Here is a 17415-nt window from a genome sequence, read left to right on the forward strand (position 1 = left end):
ATATGTTCAATGTCAGAACAGTAATTGAAAAGCAATGATTTTATATTCAGTAATGACGCAAAACAAAATCCATTAAAATGGACCCCTTTTTTATTCTTATAATAGAATCTTGTTTTTATTCGCCTCACAATTCTTCTCCACCTAATGAGTCTCTTCGTCTCACGAACCCTTACGCAACATGCACCTGCTGATTAGATTCAAACAATTCTAATTTTTGGATTTCACCCAAATGGCGTGACGTTCCCCAGCATCAAGAGCAAGACGTGACATCAGCACCTTCTTGGCTTTGAACTTAGTATTGGCGAATATTTCGAACTAAAAGCCATGGACAGAGATTTGTTCTTTTAAAAGGAAGAATTAAAACAACTATATTTGTTTTTTTGTTTCTTTTTTTCCAGACGATTTTGTAATTTCAGACGACTTTTCGTAATTCCATACGATTTTCATAACTTCAGACGATTTTCATAACTTCAGACGATTTTTGTAACTTCAGACAATTTTAAAATTTCAGACGATTTTCGTAACTTCAAACATGCACAGAGATGTGAAATCTGTTCTATTAGATGAAGTGAAGTCATACAGGCCATCCAGATTAAGATCTGTTGAGACCAGGGTGACTAGATATGGTGGATTACAGGAGTTAGAAAAGAAGTCCAGTTCTGGTGACTTCTGTGTAACCACAGATGACGCAACACCCAGTAGAAGAAGGTGGTTTGCGCAGGACTATCGACCCGATCTTCAGGTGGCTCTCATCTTGCCAGGTTTATTACTAGGTTAATAAGTTTAGATTTTTCTTTGTCATTATATACCTTGTTGATTCACTAAAATGTAAACCGCGATTTGATTATTGAATGTCATAGTTGTTATGTATGTCAAAGAAAATTGCAAATAAGGTTTTGAAAGAATTGTCGATTATAGGCATGGACCATTAACTAATCCTGTTAAGTTTATAAAAAGCAGTTCCTAATGAGAAAAAAAAATTGCTTGCTAGCTATTTTCAAATATTTAAATACATTAAAAAGCTTAATTTCTCTAATTTGATTAATTTTCAGTTAATTTTTTCCCGCAACTCTTCAATATTTGGTCAAATTTTGACATTTCTTTTTTATACCATCTTTCATTCCCACTAATTTCATTTGAAGTAAGTAGTTCTCCATATGATATTATGAGCATAGACAGAATATATACAAACAGAATGTATACAGGCAAAACCCTTATGATGCCGTGTACGAATTAAGCTGTTATAATTTCAAATTTGATGTTTTGAATAGTTTGAACCATAGTTTCACATCGATTCCGGAAATTTAATATTACACTATTTTTTTCAAGAAATAATAATATTTCATGATGTATCGTGATATTTTTCTAATTTTACTAATTTACATTATTTTTGCATCTGTCAATATTTTCGTTGCTCAAACGAAATTTATTAACACTTACTATAATATTGTATTTGATAATTATCATTATAGATAATACGCATAATATTATCGTATTAAATAATTATAGTATTCGAAAATAATCAATATTGATAGTACTAGTGACATTTGCTTATTTGATGTTTACGTTGTTGATAATGATCGCGATAATATCGTGGTTGATAATTATAATATGTTCGATATTTACAATCAGTCGAAGTTTTCATGGTGTATCATGAGAACACATTCTGAATTATCGTTATCGATATATTTAAAAATATCGGTATTTCATAACATTTATTTTGACAAACTCTAATGTACAGATTTCATTAAGCTTCGGAGGTTTATCAATGCTATCATTGTTTAAACTAAACGATATCTTTCAAATGAATTGTTCATTTTTTATAACTTGCGCGATTTTCAAAAATTATTCTTAGTGCAGAAACTTAATTTTTCTATAGTCTTTATGAGCGAATTTTCAAAGATGAAACATGCATTAAACTGAACGCACTAAAAAATTAGAGATTCAGTTTCCCTTATTTCATAAAGCATAACTTTTATTCTAATACATCTGATCCATAATGAATTTCCGGTCATCCATGTGCAACACTGTCGAGTTTTAATTTCGAATCCAACCCAGAAGACAATAGAACTCATGGATCAAGCTCCGGTATTTTCAAAGGCTGATTTTTAAAAGGAAGTAATGCACATTTCCGTTATTTGAAAAGGAAAATCACGAAAACTTCCTAAAGTTAGCCCGACAAGAGAGGAACCCATACCACCGGGAATGGTAAGAATACCTCTGCTGCCCGTTGGTCCACTCTGATTTTATTTGAATACTGATCGATTTGTCATGACTTTGATGCTCCCAATGAAATTGTAGCATAATAGTTAATAGCATTCCCTGTCTTACATTTGCGTTCTTTTGCTGTCTTCTTATTATTTATTGTTGAGCCATTTAACTTTCGAACGCTATAAGTAATTATTAAAAAAAAAATTAAATGAGATACATACCGTGTTCTTAGTTTGAAAAGAAATAATACAAAATATCTTCAAAGTTAAAGCTTTTATACTTCCAAAAAAAAAAAAACGTAAAAATTATAGGTTTATTTTTTAAAAAAATATGTTTCTAACTTTGAACTCTTTAGGTTTAATAAATTGTGTTTTTTCTATGATGAAAAATAAAAGGCTAAACATTCCAGAATTAAAATTTGATAATGCAACAAAATAAAAGATGACTTTTCTATGATATTTTTTAAACAAAAGAAAAGAAAAAAGTAAACTATCAAAAATTTCTTTTCAAAAAAATATACATAAACAGCTTTAAAAATGAAACTACTTAATTCAATACAATTATTAAATATATTATATTACACTTCGTATTTTGGGTCAGTATAAATTTTGGAAACTTGGATCTTGGAGTCAAACTGTTCCTTCTAGATCATCCGTAATATTTAACAGTTTTTGAAAAACAGATGTTTAAAATTTTAAAAAATATCATAGTAATTTACAAACAAATATAAAATCCGAAGGTTTCTTTCGTTTAACCTGAGAAATTATACATACTTTCCCTGTTGAAAAGCTTTTTTTCATAACAAGGTTATCTTATTCATGCTACTGAAACGGAGCTTGGCAACTTAGCACTTGAAATGAATTTTTTCTTCTGCTTCTTTTTATACTTGGAGTAGATTTGATGAATTGGCTTCTAACTTTAAAGAGTTCATTCGGTTCTGATTGCTTATGAACTAAATAGGTGGATGTATCATCGCGTGGCGAAAAAATTAACAGATTAGAAAAATTTCAACAAACTAGAACTTTTAATGAATCATTTTAAATAATGCTCGTTTTCTTTCAATTTCTATGAGTTGAAGATGTTTATGAATAAAGGTTCTTAGTTACAAAAAAAAAATGAGATTTCTCGGAGAGAGACCTTATTTTAGTCTTCTTGTTTAAAGAAACTAAATAGATTTCGGAATAATAGATTTCACTGAATAAAGGTTACAAACTGACAATCTCTTAGAGTTTTTGGCGAGATAAAATATTTAAAATGCAAATGACAGAACCCCTTTTTCGGCAGCTAATGAAAGCGACAAAAGAGCAAATGCCATAACACGAACAGTTTATATGAATGTTAATAAGGTGTTCTATTGATGCAGATGTTCTGCTGTTCTACTTATGCAACAACTTTGTAGGAAATTAAATGTTTTAAAAAATCGATTTAAGCAGAAATTAATTTAAAATTTTAAAAAATTAAAAATTTACTTAAAAAAAGATATAAATAAAAGAATTTATACCTTTTTTTTATAAAAGAACTTATATCTAGAAGATTTATTTCTAAAATAAACAAAGCTAGATAAAAAGAAACTAAAAATATTGTGGTTATTCATCAAATATTTAAAAAAATGCATTAGAATCAGCGAGTCATTTATAAATTTAGGAGGGTATTTTCTTCTTTATTTTCAAATATTTTATGCGTATAAATAGAGTGTTCTGTAATAATCACCTCTAATATAAGTTTTTAAAATCCGTTTTAGCACATTTAGGGTAACAAATAAATATTTAAGCGAGGAAACAATAAAAACGCTATTAAAATCTGTCAACTCACTAGTGAGAACAGATGGATCGAAGAAAGCAGAACCAGTTTGATTGCCTGTTGAAACGTGGAGATGTTTCTACTAATCGCCATTTTCGAGGATGTTTCTAATAAGGCTTAGTTTTGCCAGAGATTGAAAATGTTTTGATGTTTCAGCTTCCAACAATAATCCCTTGTTAAATTTTAATAGCTGTTTTTATCTTAAAATGAAAATGATTTAAAAAAGAGAGTTGAGAGTATTAACTTGGTAATTTAAAACCTGCTGATTAAAGAAATGGAAAATCGGTTGAGATAAAAGCAAGCTATGAAGTTTTGGAAATGTGTAAAATTTCCAATAGGTTTTTGATTTAAGTTACAATTTCCACAAAGCAAAATTTAAAAAGAGAAAGAAAAAAAACTCTTGAAATGTTTTATACTGCAATAGTTCATTTAAGAACACACCCAAATTGAAGCTGAATTAAGTTTGGCAGGTACTCCTATTTAATTCCCTCTTCTCTTCTATGGTTAAAAAAACTATAGAGAAGATAGCAACAAAACCCCTATTAAATGCATTTATTATTTAAAAAGTTTAATTTATTTTCTTAAACATTTTTCAAAATGTTTCGAGATATCAGTGTATTGTTGAGAAAGCAGCAAACCTCCATGTGCCACCAAAGTCTCTCGAATAGTTCTTGAGAAATGAAAATTTTTAAAATACGTATTTTTTCTGACGTTCTATAACTCGAAAATTTAACCAATTTTTAATTTTGAATTATGTCTTTTGAAATTTCAAAATTTATGCTCCTTTTAATTCAACAGTTTATTACAAATATTAAATAACATAATTAAATAAAATAATTAATAATTAAATAAAATAATAAATAATTAAATAAATAATTAAATTAAATAATTAAATGAATCATTCAATAAAATAATTACATAAATAATTAAATTAAATAAATCTTTAAATAAAATAATTAAATAAAATAAATAAAATATTTAATAAATAATTTTAAACATCTGTCTTTTTTTGAAATTCAATTTCTCAGGGACTATTCAACCGATTTTGCTCAAATTTTGTATTTTACCACGTAAAATTATAATCTTTAAACTCATGCAAAAGCTTTTATACCTTACAATTCAAAATTTTTCGACCATTATTAAATAAAATAGTGAAAAATAAAAAAAATATTTATTAAAAGTTATTTTTTGTATGGAATTATCTTTGAACAAACGTATTTTGTAATTGTGTGCAAAAATTTTTCAATTCGCTTAAAATATTCTCGAGATATAGGGAAATACTCAGAAAGTAAAATTAACATTAAAGAGTCTAAACCTTAGACCGCTCTCTGGACTAAACTATTGGACGCCAATTTACCAGGTTGCGACTTCTCCCAATAGTTAGGGGATCCATTGAAAAAAAAAGAAGATAGATTTACTCAGAGAAAGTACATTTTTGTGTCTGATATCGTAACTTAAAATATCGTTTGTACTCATTAATTAGCATATTAGGGGTCACCCTCTCGAACCATTATGAATGAGTCCTAGAACGTGAAGATCCGATCATTAGATCAAAAGTTATTCTTGGTGGCTGTTTTTTATTTTGCGCACTGTACGTATTTATTTTATTACTTTTAGCGTACTTTTGCCATGAAGGAATGGTTTTGTGGTAAAATGCATGAACAGGCTCTATGATGACCTCGCAAGAGAGTTAGGTCATTTCTCAAAATACAGGATTGCAGCCATAATTCTAAATGTCTTACAGCAATTGTTTTTATCGAGACATTCTTTAAACTAAAATTATCTTTGCTGTCATGTATTCTCTGCATTACTTTGTGTTGCTTGAACACTTTCAAATGGGACTCACTATAAAATTTAATTCAGCACAAAGCTTGAGAAATGTGCAGCAAGCGGTAAATATCATAATACGTCGCTAGGGGCTCTTCCCTTATTATGGACTGGCTGATTATTCGCATTTGGATCGGTACTTTTATTTATCGAAACTAAATTACCTTATTTGTATACGAATTTTATGTTTTTTTAATAATAATTATTGTCGAAAATTGCATTCAAATAGGCCCATCTTCAACTGTTTTACCGCAGACTTTGCAACTAAGAACTCACGAATTTAATCGTCAAATCAGTAAATTACGAAAATTACTGTTTCTGTAAATTTTGACAGTAATTACAAAAAATCATACAATTGAGGACATAAAAGTAAATTAATAAAAGTACCCATTTAATTGCGTACGTACAGCCAGTACATGATGGGAAAGCACTCTTGCTGTCTAATGAGGGAGGGGTTTCCTTCAACTTTGCGAGGTTGCTCTCTCCGTTAGGCGGTAGGCGAACATGAGCGGTAGTAGGAGACGTAGCAACCGGTACTTATAGATAAACAATCATTTCAAATCACGAAACATGGATCACACTTTTTTTTAATTGCATCTTCGGAAATTCTTTAAATTTTCTACGACATACAACAAAACGTGTAACAAAATGCTTTCATTTAACGATCACACAAATAAAAGAATTGAAACACTAAAATCAAACACACGATTCCTGTACAGATTTTTTCCGAGGGATCACTCGAAGTTCGTAAAGTTTCTCTGGGGATTCGAGTTATCTCCCTTCTGGAAAATAAACTTCGAAATCGTTTCATAAAACCCGGCCAGAAAATATGAAGCCGCAAAAATCGCCAACTTCTTTATGGCTATTTATTGCTTTAGATATTTATTTCGTGACGAAGCGATTTTATTTTTGGATGAAAGAAACTTTATGTCGCCAACTTCGGAAAAACAGGAAACTTTACTACTTGTCATGATTCTGAAATTAGGCGGGATCTTTTATGTTTCGAATTTTATTGCGAAACTGAGAGAGATTCTCTTCTGTAAATTTTATACCGCATTGAATGTCTGTTTTGTTTTGCCGCTTAATAGACATTTATTTGCAATGTATGTTTACACATTGGGTGTTAGCTTTAAGGCTTTTCATTCATTTATATGTTGTAGTCAAAGAATTGGGATAATTATAAGCACTTATAACCTTTTTTTTATTTTGAATTTCCAATATCTTCCTTAAAAAATAAATTCAAATGTTTTAACGACTTAAAGAGATAATATGACTTGTTGAAAATACAAGAAAAACATAATTAACATTCTAAATTACTTAAAAAAAGCTCTTAAGGGAACAGATATAATCACCCCATCAAAAATCTTTTTTAAAAAATAAATCAACAAAATAAAATAAACGGAGTCACTTTGACCACGTGGGAGGAATTATGACTATCAGCTGATGCACATCTTAAGGTCTGGTTTCTTAGGACAAGCGCCTTATCTGGGCGTCAGCGGGACGTCAACGTCTCGCTGACGCCAACAAAATACTGGGTTAGCTCAAGACCTGGTTTCTTAGAACTAGCGCCTTATCTGGGCGTCAGCGGAAAGTTGACGTAGAGCTGATGCCAAAAAAATACTTTTTGTTAGCTCAGCGTGAGCAGTCGGTCCAACGCAGACATTATCTCTCATTGCGCATGCGTTAATTTCAACGCAAATTATTTATTTTGAATTTGTATTGATTTTGTTATTGTCGACCAGTGTTTTAGAGAACAAATAATGACCTTGTCCAAAAAAAAAAACACATTATAACTGAGCTAAATGAAGAGTGCTATGTTTAATGAAGAAGTTATGTTTAATGACAAAATCAAAATCTTGGCTGATTTCAATGTGCTGTTGGATGTTGTCCGCCATTGCTTCTGTGGTTAACGTCACGTTGTAATCCAACTACAGTTGAGTTGGACGGCAATTGTAAATCAAGATGAGCGTTCGATGACGTATACTATAAAACTCACAAATGGACCAATCAGAGGTTAGCGCTGATTTCCAGCTGACGGCGTCCTGTCCTAAGAAACCAGGCCTTTAGATCTATGGATGATATTTTCAATACAAATATAAACAATAATGAATCTCGACCTCTTTACCTTCACAACTTCCGGTTAGAAAGTTTACAGCTTATTGTCTTCATGAAAAGAAATGAATAATATTATTATGTAAATATGCTATTTTCATAACTGCTGTGAGTTTTCAACTGTTGTTCATGTTAAGTGTCTCAGCGCCCTCTATGCTAATTTTTAAAATGGCTCAAAATATCGATATAATGAATAGCCACAGTTTTGTATGTGGAAAAAAGCGTGCGTGGTCTAATTTTTTAATGTTTAAAAACTTACTCCAACGCTGCATTATTAGGGCCCAAAAAAATTGAAAAAATTGAGAATTATTTATTAATTTAAAAAATTTTTAAAGTGGAAAAATTTCGCTGAATGGAGGATTCTTAAATAGCTTTTTGAAACATTTCATTTATTTGGCATATTTAAAGCCCAGATAATTCTTTACGGTAAGTTGGTATAGATAGTTCTTAGCTTTACCAAGTGCAAGGCACTTGCACTGTTGCTTTTAAATCATCCTTGGCGAAAAGCTTCGAAACACATGGGAACGGATCGTGATTGAATCTTAATTTCGTATTGAATTCAGAGCTGTCTTCATAAGGCAATGTCCCTTTTTTGCCTTTTACCCTGTGGTAGTGGCGATCGTTCATTCTGACCTCCTTGATTCTCTGGAAAATCTCTTCCACCAACTAGCAGCTCCATTACTGAGTGTGATTTGCCACAACTTCTATCTGACTCATCTCTTTCACCACTTCGAAGGATCCTTTGACTTGCAATTTTTATTAAACATATCCTCCATACTCTTTTTTTTTGTTATTTTGTATTAACTTAGGTCAAAATAAGTGAAAAATATTATATTTAGCATCATAATGATTTATGTTGTGAAACACTGGTGTTTTTTTTTTTTTTTTTTTTTTTTCTGCGTTAAAGATAAACTCACTTACAACTTTTCAAATTTGCAGTTATTTATGTCCAAGGAGAAACAGTTATACATCATTGAAATTTCTTTCATTTAAAAAAACTAATGGTTGGTAAATTTTTGAATTTTAAATATGTCAAGCTTTTTCTTATTTCCAATGCCCACATCTGTTAAGATTTCGTCCATTCAGGCATTTAAGGGGCAGATTTGCTGGCCTTCCTTCCTGGGGGCACCCTATTAGGTGGGCCTACGTTGCTCCCTTCATAAGGACAAATAATACAGAGAATCAAAGAACAACCATGCCTTGCTCGGGATTCGAACCTTTCTGATACAAGGAGAGTTTCCTGACGCCTACACAGCCCAGGTCAGGTTTTTTTCAAGCTACAGTTCTTGAATTTCATATTTTAGTACAAATATATAATTCCGATAATTTAAAAGGATTTTTCTAGTCACTAAATAGTCTGTTTTATATAATTCTAAATTTCTAAAATGTAGTTTTGTGTGTAATTAGAGCGTCAGAAAAAAATATATAAATAAAGAACACATAAATATATATAATAAATATATATTTACGTGTTCCTTGAAAAATAAATAGGAAAAATAAATATATATAAAGAACACCGGAGTCCCCTTTGCGTCAAAAGGTTAAAGGAAAAAAAATTCGGAGGTTTCTTTTTGGGTATGTTTTAGACTTTTTCTTCGACAGAACAGGGTAAAATCATTCATTTTGATTTAACATTAAATTTGGTTATCATTACCCTATTCTGGTAAAAAAAAGGGGGTGTCATTATGAAATAAATCAGATAATAATCTTTCATTTAGACATAGAAATCATTATCAAAACCAGAAAAAAATACCACGGGCGGATAAGTAATAAACCCATCAGCTCTTGACACAAAAATTTTCTTTGAGAGTTGAAATCACTTTGATTCAACCTGCACCCAAACAGTTTTTCAAAGACTTGTATAGTATTTAGAATTATTTTATTATTGTTTCACTATTTTTATTTCAAAAATATTAAAAAATTCTAGTAGAACAATTTGTTTTTTCAGAGTGTGTGGCTACCCTCGTTATTTTAAAAATCTAAAATGCAAATCCGCCTAAAAAGCATCGTTTGCACTCATGAATCTATAGATTTCAGGTTAGACTCTCGAACCAATAAAATGAGTCAGTTAAAATCTGATCCTATGTTCATGTGTAGGTGTTCTTGTTTATTTTTTTATTTTGCCCACAAGTCATGTATTGAACAATTATTTTATGAAATATTAAAAATACGTTTATAAAGTGGGAATTTCGCGAATTAAATTTTTCAGGTTTTGATTTTGTTGCATTTCTCATAACGTCGGTCAATATAAATAAAAGATTCAGTTTTTTCAAAATGCAGGAAAAAATGTTAATCCAGTTTTTTTTTCTTTTCCTAATGATTTTTGTTGACATTAAATTTTACGATACGCAACATCTAAAGAAAATATTGAAAATCAATACATGAAGCGAGCGCTACACCGCGGTAACAACTGTGGATTCAACTCCGTTGGTCATTCAAAATGTAAAGTCTATAAAAAAAATAAAAAAAAGTGAAGGTAAAGTGAACTCAGAGTAAACTCTAAAGTTTCAAATGGTGATTATTCTTTTACAAAATATCAAATCACGGCAAAATTACTTTCCCATTGTGTCGTCTTGCCATACTTGGTTTGCAGTTGAATAGTGTGAAAATTTTTGTCTCGCTTTCGAAACTTCGACTCTAGGTACACATAATATCAAACTCTCACTTCTTTCAATACTCAATACCAGTGGTTAATAATTTTTTTTTTCGGTTATGAAACCCTAAATCATCGAGCTTTTTTTTCACAGAACCCGACTTTGTCAATAAAGTTCATTAGCAACTGTTACTATACTAACCAGTAAATGACAACGAAATAATTGAGAAGAAATGTTTTCATTGTTTTTATCAAAAACAGTCTCAAATTTGTTTTTATGCTAAATCAGCTGAATTTTCAGGTCTGCAGTGGTTTCTAGTTTTTGTCGCTAGTTGAAATGGAGTCATATGAGCTGAATGACGGTTTTTTGAAAAAACAACTATTATAAACTGTGAGAATGGTTGTTACTGTTTATAACAAGTCATTTGGTTATTTCATTTAAAATTGTAATGTTTGATGATAAATACTGGTCTAATTATTTGTAAATGTATATTCTTTTGGTTATTCATTTTCAATAATAATGTATGGGAAAGTATATTCATTTTAATTTTGTTATTTCCTTTCACCTTTCCATTTTACTTAAATAATTTCACTGAATGAATCAAAATATAAAATAAATAATAGATTATGGGTTGAATGAAAACATAGTGACAGGTTTCAAAAGTCATAATTAGTTTAAAAAAATCCTAACTTACGGAACTCCAGTGTAATGAACCCCAATTGCTCTATACTTTGAAATGACTGATGTCGGTGAGAGAGAATTTACCATGAAGCGTCCTCTACAAAGCCTAAAAAAAAGCTATGATTTCATTAAGACACGATGCAAATGAAGTGATTGTTGTTCCCAGTGGACGGAAAACTACATTTTCCTTATGGTTAATTACAACTACTTTATAACAATTGTAGTTAACTACAAGTACAACTACTTTTTTTTTTTTAATATAGCGACAACAAACTATTTTCGAAATGCAGTCACTACTTCGCTACTTTTAAAAGACAAACTTAACTGGAGAACTTAATTTTCACCAACCAGTATTCAAAAGGATTTTGAATAAAAAATTAGCTTGGTGTTAAATAGGAGGAGATATTAAGAAGTTTAATTCATGTTTACATGAAATAGTTTTTTATTCTATATAGCGCTTTTTACGAATTTGTTCTCTTAACTTTCAAACTCTATGCTTTTCTCGACAGTGATTTAGGAAATGCCAAGAAATTATCAAATATGTGTGATTTAAGTGATCAATGCTTTTTTTATATTCTCCGAGAAATAAAGTACAGTGCGAAAAATAAAAAAATGGGCCACCCTGAATAACTTTTGATTTAATGTTCGCATCTTCACGTTCTAGGATTAGGATTAATGCAGACGATATTTTAATTTACAAAAAAACGTACTTTATAGTTCCCGTGAGATCGAATTTTAAAAAAATCAGATATTTAAAATCTGATTTCTCAGGAACAATTCGACCGTTCGATTTTTCCGAGCATCAGACGGCCACAGAGACATATTCATTGCGCGAAGTAATTATCAGATTTGAAATTTTGTTTTGGTTTTGAACTTTGTTTCTTTATTTAACTAACGTTGAAAGTGGTTGACAGGAATCGCTACAAACTAATGCTTTTTTTTATTTTATTTTTTTGTATCGCACTACTCACTACATTACTTCTTTTAAAAAGTAGAGCGACAAACTACGGAAAAAGTAGCGACTACAGTAATTTCGCTCCTTCCGACCACTGGTAGTTCCCCATATCATGAAATCTCCATTTTATTACCTTAATTGCTTTTTTAAATTTAAATTTTTTAACTTTTATTACCGTTTCTTTGACACAATTTTATTCATAAGTGAATGAATAGATCAAAATGTTTTACTTTTTCTGTTCAGTGGATTATTCACGAAACTGCGATAGTCGTGATCTTGGCATTGACATTTGGCATGAAAATGCCATTGTCTTGCTGGCATCTCGCCAACTGTTTCCGAAACTCTTAATGAGCGATCTCGTATCTAAAAAAAGAAAGGCCTCATTTTATTTAACGGAGAAAAATCAAGATTTCATTATATCATTAAATTCTCTACTTAGAGAATAATATAAAGCGATGAATATTTCTTATTTTTTATATTCAGACACTTTTAAATTTACTGATTCAGAATCGCTATTGTTATTATTTCGTAACATCATCAGCCAACTTAAAATAAAAAAAGATCACTCTTACCGCAATAAATTTTGATATAATAATCATATTATTTTCTTACAATTATTTTTACTGAGTTGCAATTTTAAAAATTTACGGTCGGCACTTTAAATGATCTTTTTAATAAAAGGACATTGAGGACTTTTCCAAATCAGACACAAAACTAAATTATTTTCTCTGAATAAGATAATTCTTTTTTATCGCTTAGAGTCTTGATTTTTAAAATATCAAGAGTAGCATTAATCTGGGTACAAAATAAAAATGATTAAAATCATAGTTAAGATTTACTCTCTCTGTCTACTACCTCGAGTTATTTTTATATATAATTACTAATTCGAGTTTTCAAATTTTAAACTCATATTTTTATTACTAATTGAAAATTGCTCTAAAAATTTTGTTTAATTTTATTGAATATTTCTGCAGTAGAAAAGTAGAAAAAACTTAAATTTTTTATAAAAATGAATATTTAAGCTAAGTTTTGCATGCAGTTATTTCATATGACAATCAATGTAAATGACAAGAGTTTATTTTTTGGCAGAGGGTGTTCAAAAACATTCTTTTTCATTCGTATAATTTATTGCCGGTCCTTCAAACCCCTAAAAGCTTCTTGCATATGCATGAAAAATCGCATGACCTAGGCACTTCTAAAATTTTAAAATAAGTACTATTAAGTATTAAGTACTATATAATATTAAGAACTATTAAGTATTAAGTACTATATAGTAATAAAGTACTTTGAAAAATATGAAAAATATGAGATCATTATTTTGCCCAACCCCACCTTTAAGGAAATAAGGACTTTGAGAAACCCATTTATTCTTATTGTACATAATTTATATGACTAATATATACTTATAATAGATCGATTTAAAATTTTTTACAGGTTCGCAAGATGTCGCCAAAGATCTTGCCCGACTGCGAAAACTTGGCGTGACTCACATTCTGAATGTGGCCACAGGCGTCCCCAACTGTTTCCCAGCAGAAATAACTTACAAACGACTAAACATAAGGGACCATCCAGATATGGACATTCATCGTTTTTTCAGCGAATGCCATAAATTCATGGATGAGGGTCGACGTAAAGGCTGGATATTTGTGCATTGTAATGCTGGCATATCTAGGGCCGCTACTATTTGCATTTCTTACTTAATGAGCCGACAGCACATGCGACTCCAAGATGCTATTAATAAAGTAAAAGAAGCGAGGCCTATCATTTGCCCTAATGAAGGATTCATGTTGCAATTGAGAGACTATGAAAAGGAATTATTTGGAATAGGCTAATCTACTTAAAGCTGTCGTCCCCAACATGCAGAAAAAACTCGGTTTTCTGTAAAATGTAAAAATTTTTGTTTTCTGTAAAATGTGTCTTAAAGTCAGCTTTCAACTTTTGTACAACTTACCAATACACACTATTGAATTGACATATGTGATCAAAAAGAACAATATGACAATCTAATTGAAGCTTTTGTCTCCTAAATTGTAAAAAGAGAAGTAAAAACTCTATGTTCATATTTTCATGTTAAAGCCAACATTCACCTTTCGTACATTTTGCTAACAAAATCTATTGCATTGACATGAATGAGAATTATTTGGAAGATGAATTTATTTGGAATAGGCTAAAATCTGTTTTAATCTGCTGTCTCCTAAAATATTAAAGTCAAGAAAAAACTCTGCATTTTTGTTTTCTGTAAAATGCATGCTAAAGTCAGCTTTCACCTTTTATACAACTAGTAAAAACAATAAAATTGACGTTAGTATCAGAAACAACAATTTGGAATAAGCTAATATAATTAAAGATGTTGTCTCCTAAAATGTAAAAAGTGAAGGGAAAACTCTATATTCACTTTTTCATGTTAAAATGTGCTTGCACCTTTTGTACAATTTAGGAAACACTCTATTCGCGAACGCAACGACCTATGGGGGCAGCGTTGCTATTTGAGACGAATTCCTTTGAGCAGAACAATATGATTTTTTTAAAGAAGAAACATCCAAATCACATCGGAAAATATTTGTAAAAATCTTGTAAATAGAGTTAAAACCTAGTGCCTAAGAAATCGTTCTACTAAATTTGTCTAGTCTGTGTGAGAGATCGATTTAATCTAGTGTGAAAGATCGATTTAAATCTCGCATTCCATACTTTTCGATATCATATCACTTCAAACAGTAAAATCATGCAAAAAGTATACAGAAACACATAATGTTATACCATTTAATTTTACAAAAAACAGATTTTTGACGACAATTTTTATCAAAAATAAAGTTTCAATAAAAATCATTATTTATAAACTAAAAATAAAGAATGAAAGAAAAAAAAATTCCTTATATTGAAATTAAAAACTTTAATCTTGTTTCTTTTTTCCAGTCTTCAAGTTCTTAATCAGACGCAGAAAACCATTCTATCGAGAACTATCATCAAATTAGAAAAAAAAAGAATTTACAAGTAAATTTTTTATTGTAAGACTCATAACACTTACTTAAATCCGGAGAATTCCAGAATGATTGTTCTTCGTTTGAAAATTTTATTTTTAAATAATGTATACATAGATTATTCCTTTATTTCTTTTAGATAACATACCACACCAACAAAATTTTATAATTGTAAGATCTCAATATGAATTTCAATATGTAACTTAAAAACAGAATAGCTAAATTCTAGTTGAAATTATTTATTTAAAATTAAAAAATACTTACCAAGAAAACGATAAAAAATTATTAGTTATCAACCCAAATGATACTATTTCAAGTAATTTGGATGATTCTTTTCCGAATTATATTGATTCAGAAATATATACTATTCTTTAAAGAAGAAGAATATTCTATAACTATTCCAGTTCTGCAAGTTCCGAAATCACGTTTTTTCATTGGAATGAAGTAGGCAATGTTGGCTTCATTTTGATTTATAATGAATTTAAACAACAACAAAATATTTTACCGTAATAATCTGTAACAGTATGCGATCACGAAATCGGAAGTTATCGGTTGCAAGTTAGTTGATATTGAAAGGCAAAAATTATTGAGAAATTGTTCTTCAAATGTTGGGAGAGTTCTGTTTCCAAATGAATTACCGATGTTCTGGTTCGTTTTTGAAAGTTCTTCTGCCTTTTCCTGAGGGAAATTTTGCTGCCAATGTTTCTGATGGAACGAAATAAAAACTTAATAAATAAAAGCATGAAAATATACTACCCGCTAGGGGGCGTGTTCAAGCGTTGTGATCACTTAAAATAAATGTTTTTGAATTGAATTGTATAAATCAGCCTTCATCATTTGTGCAACTTGCAAACACGATTAATTTGTTACTGTAACAGTATAATCAGTCAACAGTTTGTTATTCAAATATATCTTGAAGTATCTTGCTTTAAGAAAACGGTTCTGCAAAGTCTTCAGTCATCAAAAGTCTTTATTCATCAAAAAGTCTTCATTCAAAGTCTTCAGTCATCAAAAAATATCTGCATTTAATTCGCGATCGCAACGCTTGAGTACGCCCTCTAGCGGAGCCTGGAAATATCAGGCATTTATTTATTAAGTTAAAAAAACCATACCATTTTGTTTTCGCTTGCATAAGAAAAAATATCAAACATTTTTCTTTTTTAAATTTAATAAGCCACAATAAAGAAGGAACGTTACAATGCTACACGCTACATTAAAAGACGTCTCCAGAGCAACTGAATGATTGTTCATATAGAAATCGCAGGAATTCTTTTCATACAGCAACGCCCCCTATAGTTCGTTGCAATCGCGAATTGTTTAAAATATCTTGCATTGTTTTATTTTAATCCAAAAGCTAAGTTTGAAAAAACAGTAAACGATTTTAAAAAGTCATCATTTAAACATAAAACCTGGTTATTCGCGATCGCAACGCTTGAATACGCCCTCAAGAGAAGCCTGAAATCAGGTATTTATTTATTAAGTTTTCATTTAGTTCTAACATAAGCATTCTATTCTAGTTCTATCATAAACAAAATGAAAGTAAAAACAGTTCTGTTACATTAAACATACCCATATTGACGCAATCACTTTATGTTATTTTCTCTAATTCATTCATCCCCATAAAAATGTCATCCACCTGGCTCTTCCATCAAAATCTTTGTGTTGGTCTTTAAGTTTTGAGGAGGATTGTGATTTTTTTCCACAGTACTGATTTATTGATTCTTTTTGCTTTTTAAATTCACCCAGTGCGCAAAACAGGTATTCAGCTAGTAATGAATAAAAAATCATTTTTCCATGAAACCATCTTTAGGTACATATGAGTTTTATAAGTGGGGCAAAAATTTTTTGAATAACCCAATTAGTTATAGAGCTATGAAGCGAAAAGAGAATTCAACATTGAGGGGCCCAAACTTTTGACAACTCCCCGTAATGGAACTATATTTTCTAGCTTGCGGCGACTATGCTTACTTCTGCATCTATTACAAGTTTGATGTTGCATAATTGTTAGCCTTCTGGAATCAAACTGTGACTTCAATAAAATTTCTATAAGTAAATATTTGAACAGTTATGTAATTATTACCTTTTTGCGATATTTTATGTCACAATAAAAAGGTTTCTGTTTTTTGTTATGACGCCATTGGCGTCGTCAGATAAAATTTATTGGGGGGGACCATACTTAAGACTGTTATTTTCACGTTTCTTGAGAAAAAAAGAAAAATATCACCCTTGCCCTTATTTATATATATATATATATATA

General features: G+C 30.1%; 1 protein-coding gene across 1 annotated transcript; it reads left to right on the forward strand.

Moving 5' to 3' along the window:
* The first annotated feature begins 217 nt into the window (after positions 1 to 217).
* LOC107454248 (dual specificity protein phosphatase 19) lies at positions 218 to 14404 on the forward strand. The gene is made up of 2 exons (XM_016071372.4): positions 218 to 773; positions 13615 to 14404. Exons 1-2 carry the CDS (start codon positions 533 to 535, stop codon positions 14010 to 14012), a joined length of 639 nt encoding a protein of 212 aa, XP_015926858.1. The 5' UTR covers positions 218 to 532; the 3' UTR covers positions 14013 to 14404.
* Positions 14405 to 17415: the final 3011 nt, after the last annotated feature.

Source organism: Parasteatoda tepidariorum, chromosome 5 (genome assembly GCF_043381705.1).
Source record: "Parasteatoda tepidariorum isolate YZ-2023 chromosome 5, CAS_Ptep_4.0, whole genome shotgun sequence".
NCBI lineage: Eukaryota > Metazoa > Arthropoda > Arachnida > Araneae > Theridiidae > Parasteatoda > Parasteatoda tepidariorum.

Bases quoted from the DNA above. Each gene is read 5' to 3' on its own strand.
- LOC107454248 (XM_016071372.4), top strand. From the start codon at position 533: ATGCACAGAGATGTGAAATCTGTTCTATTAGATGAAGTGAAGTCATAC. The intron at 774-13,614 runs GTTAATAAGTTT...AATTTTTTACAG, and splicing joins CTTGCCAGGTTTATTACTAG to GTTCGCAAGATGTCGCCAAA.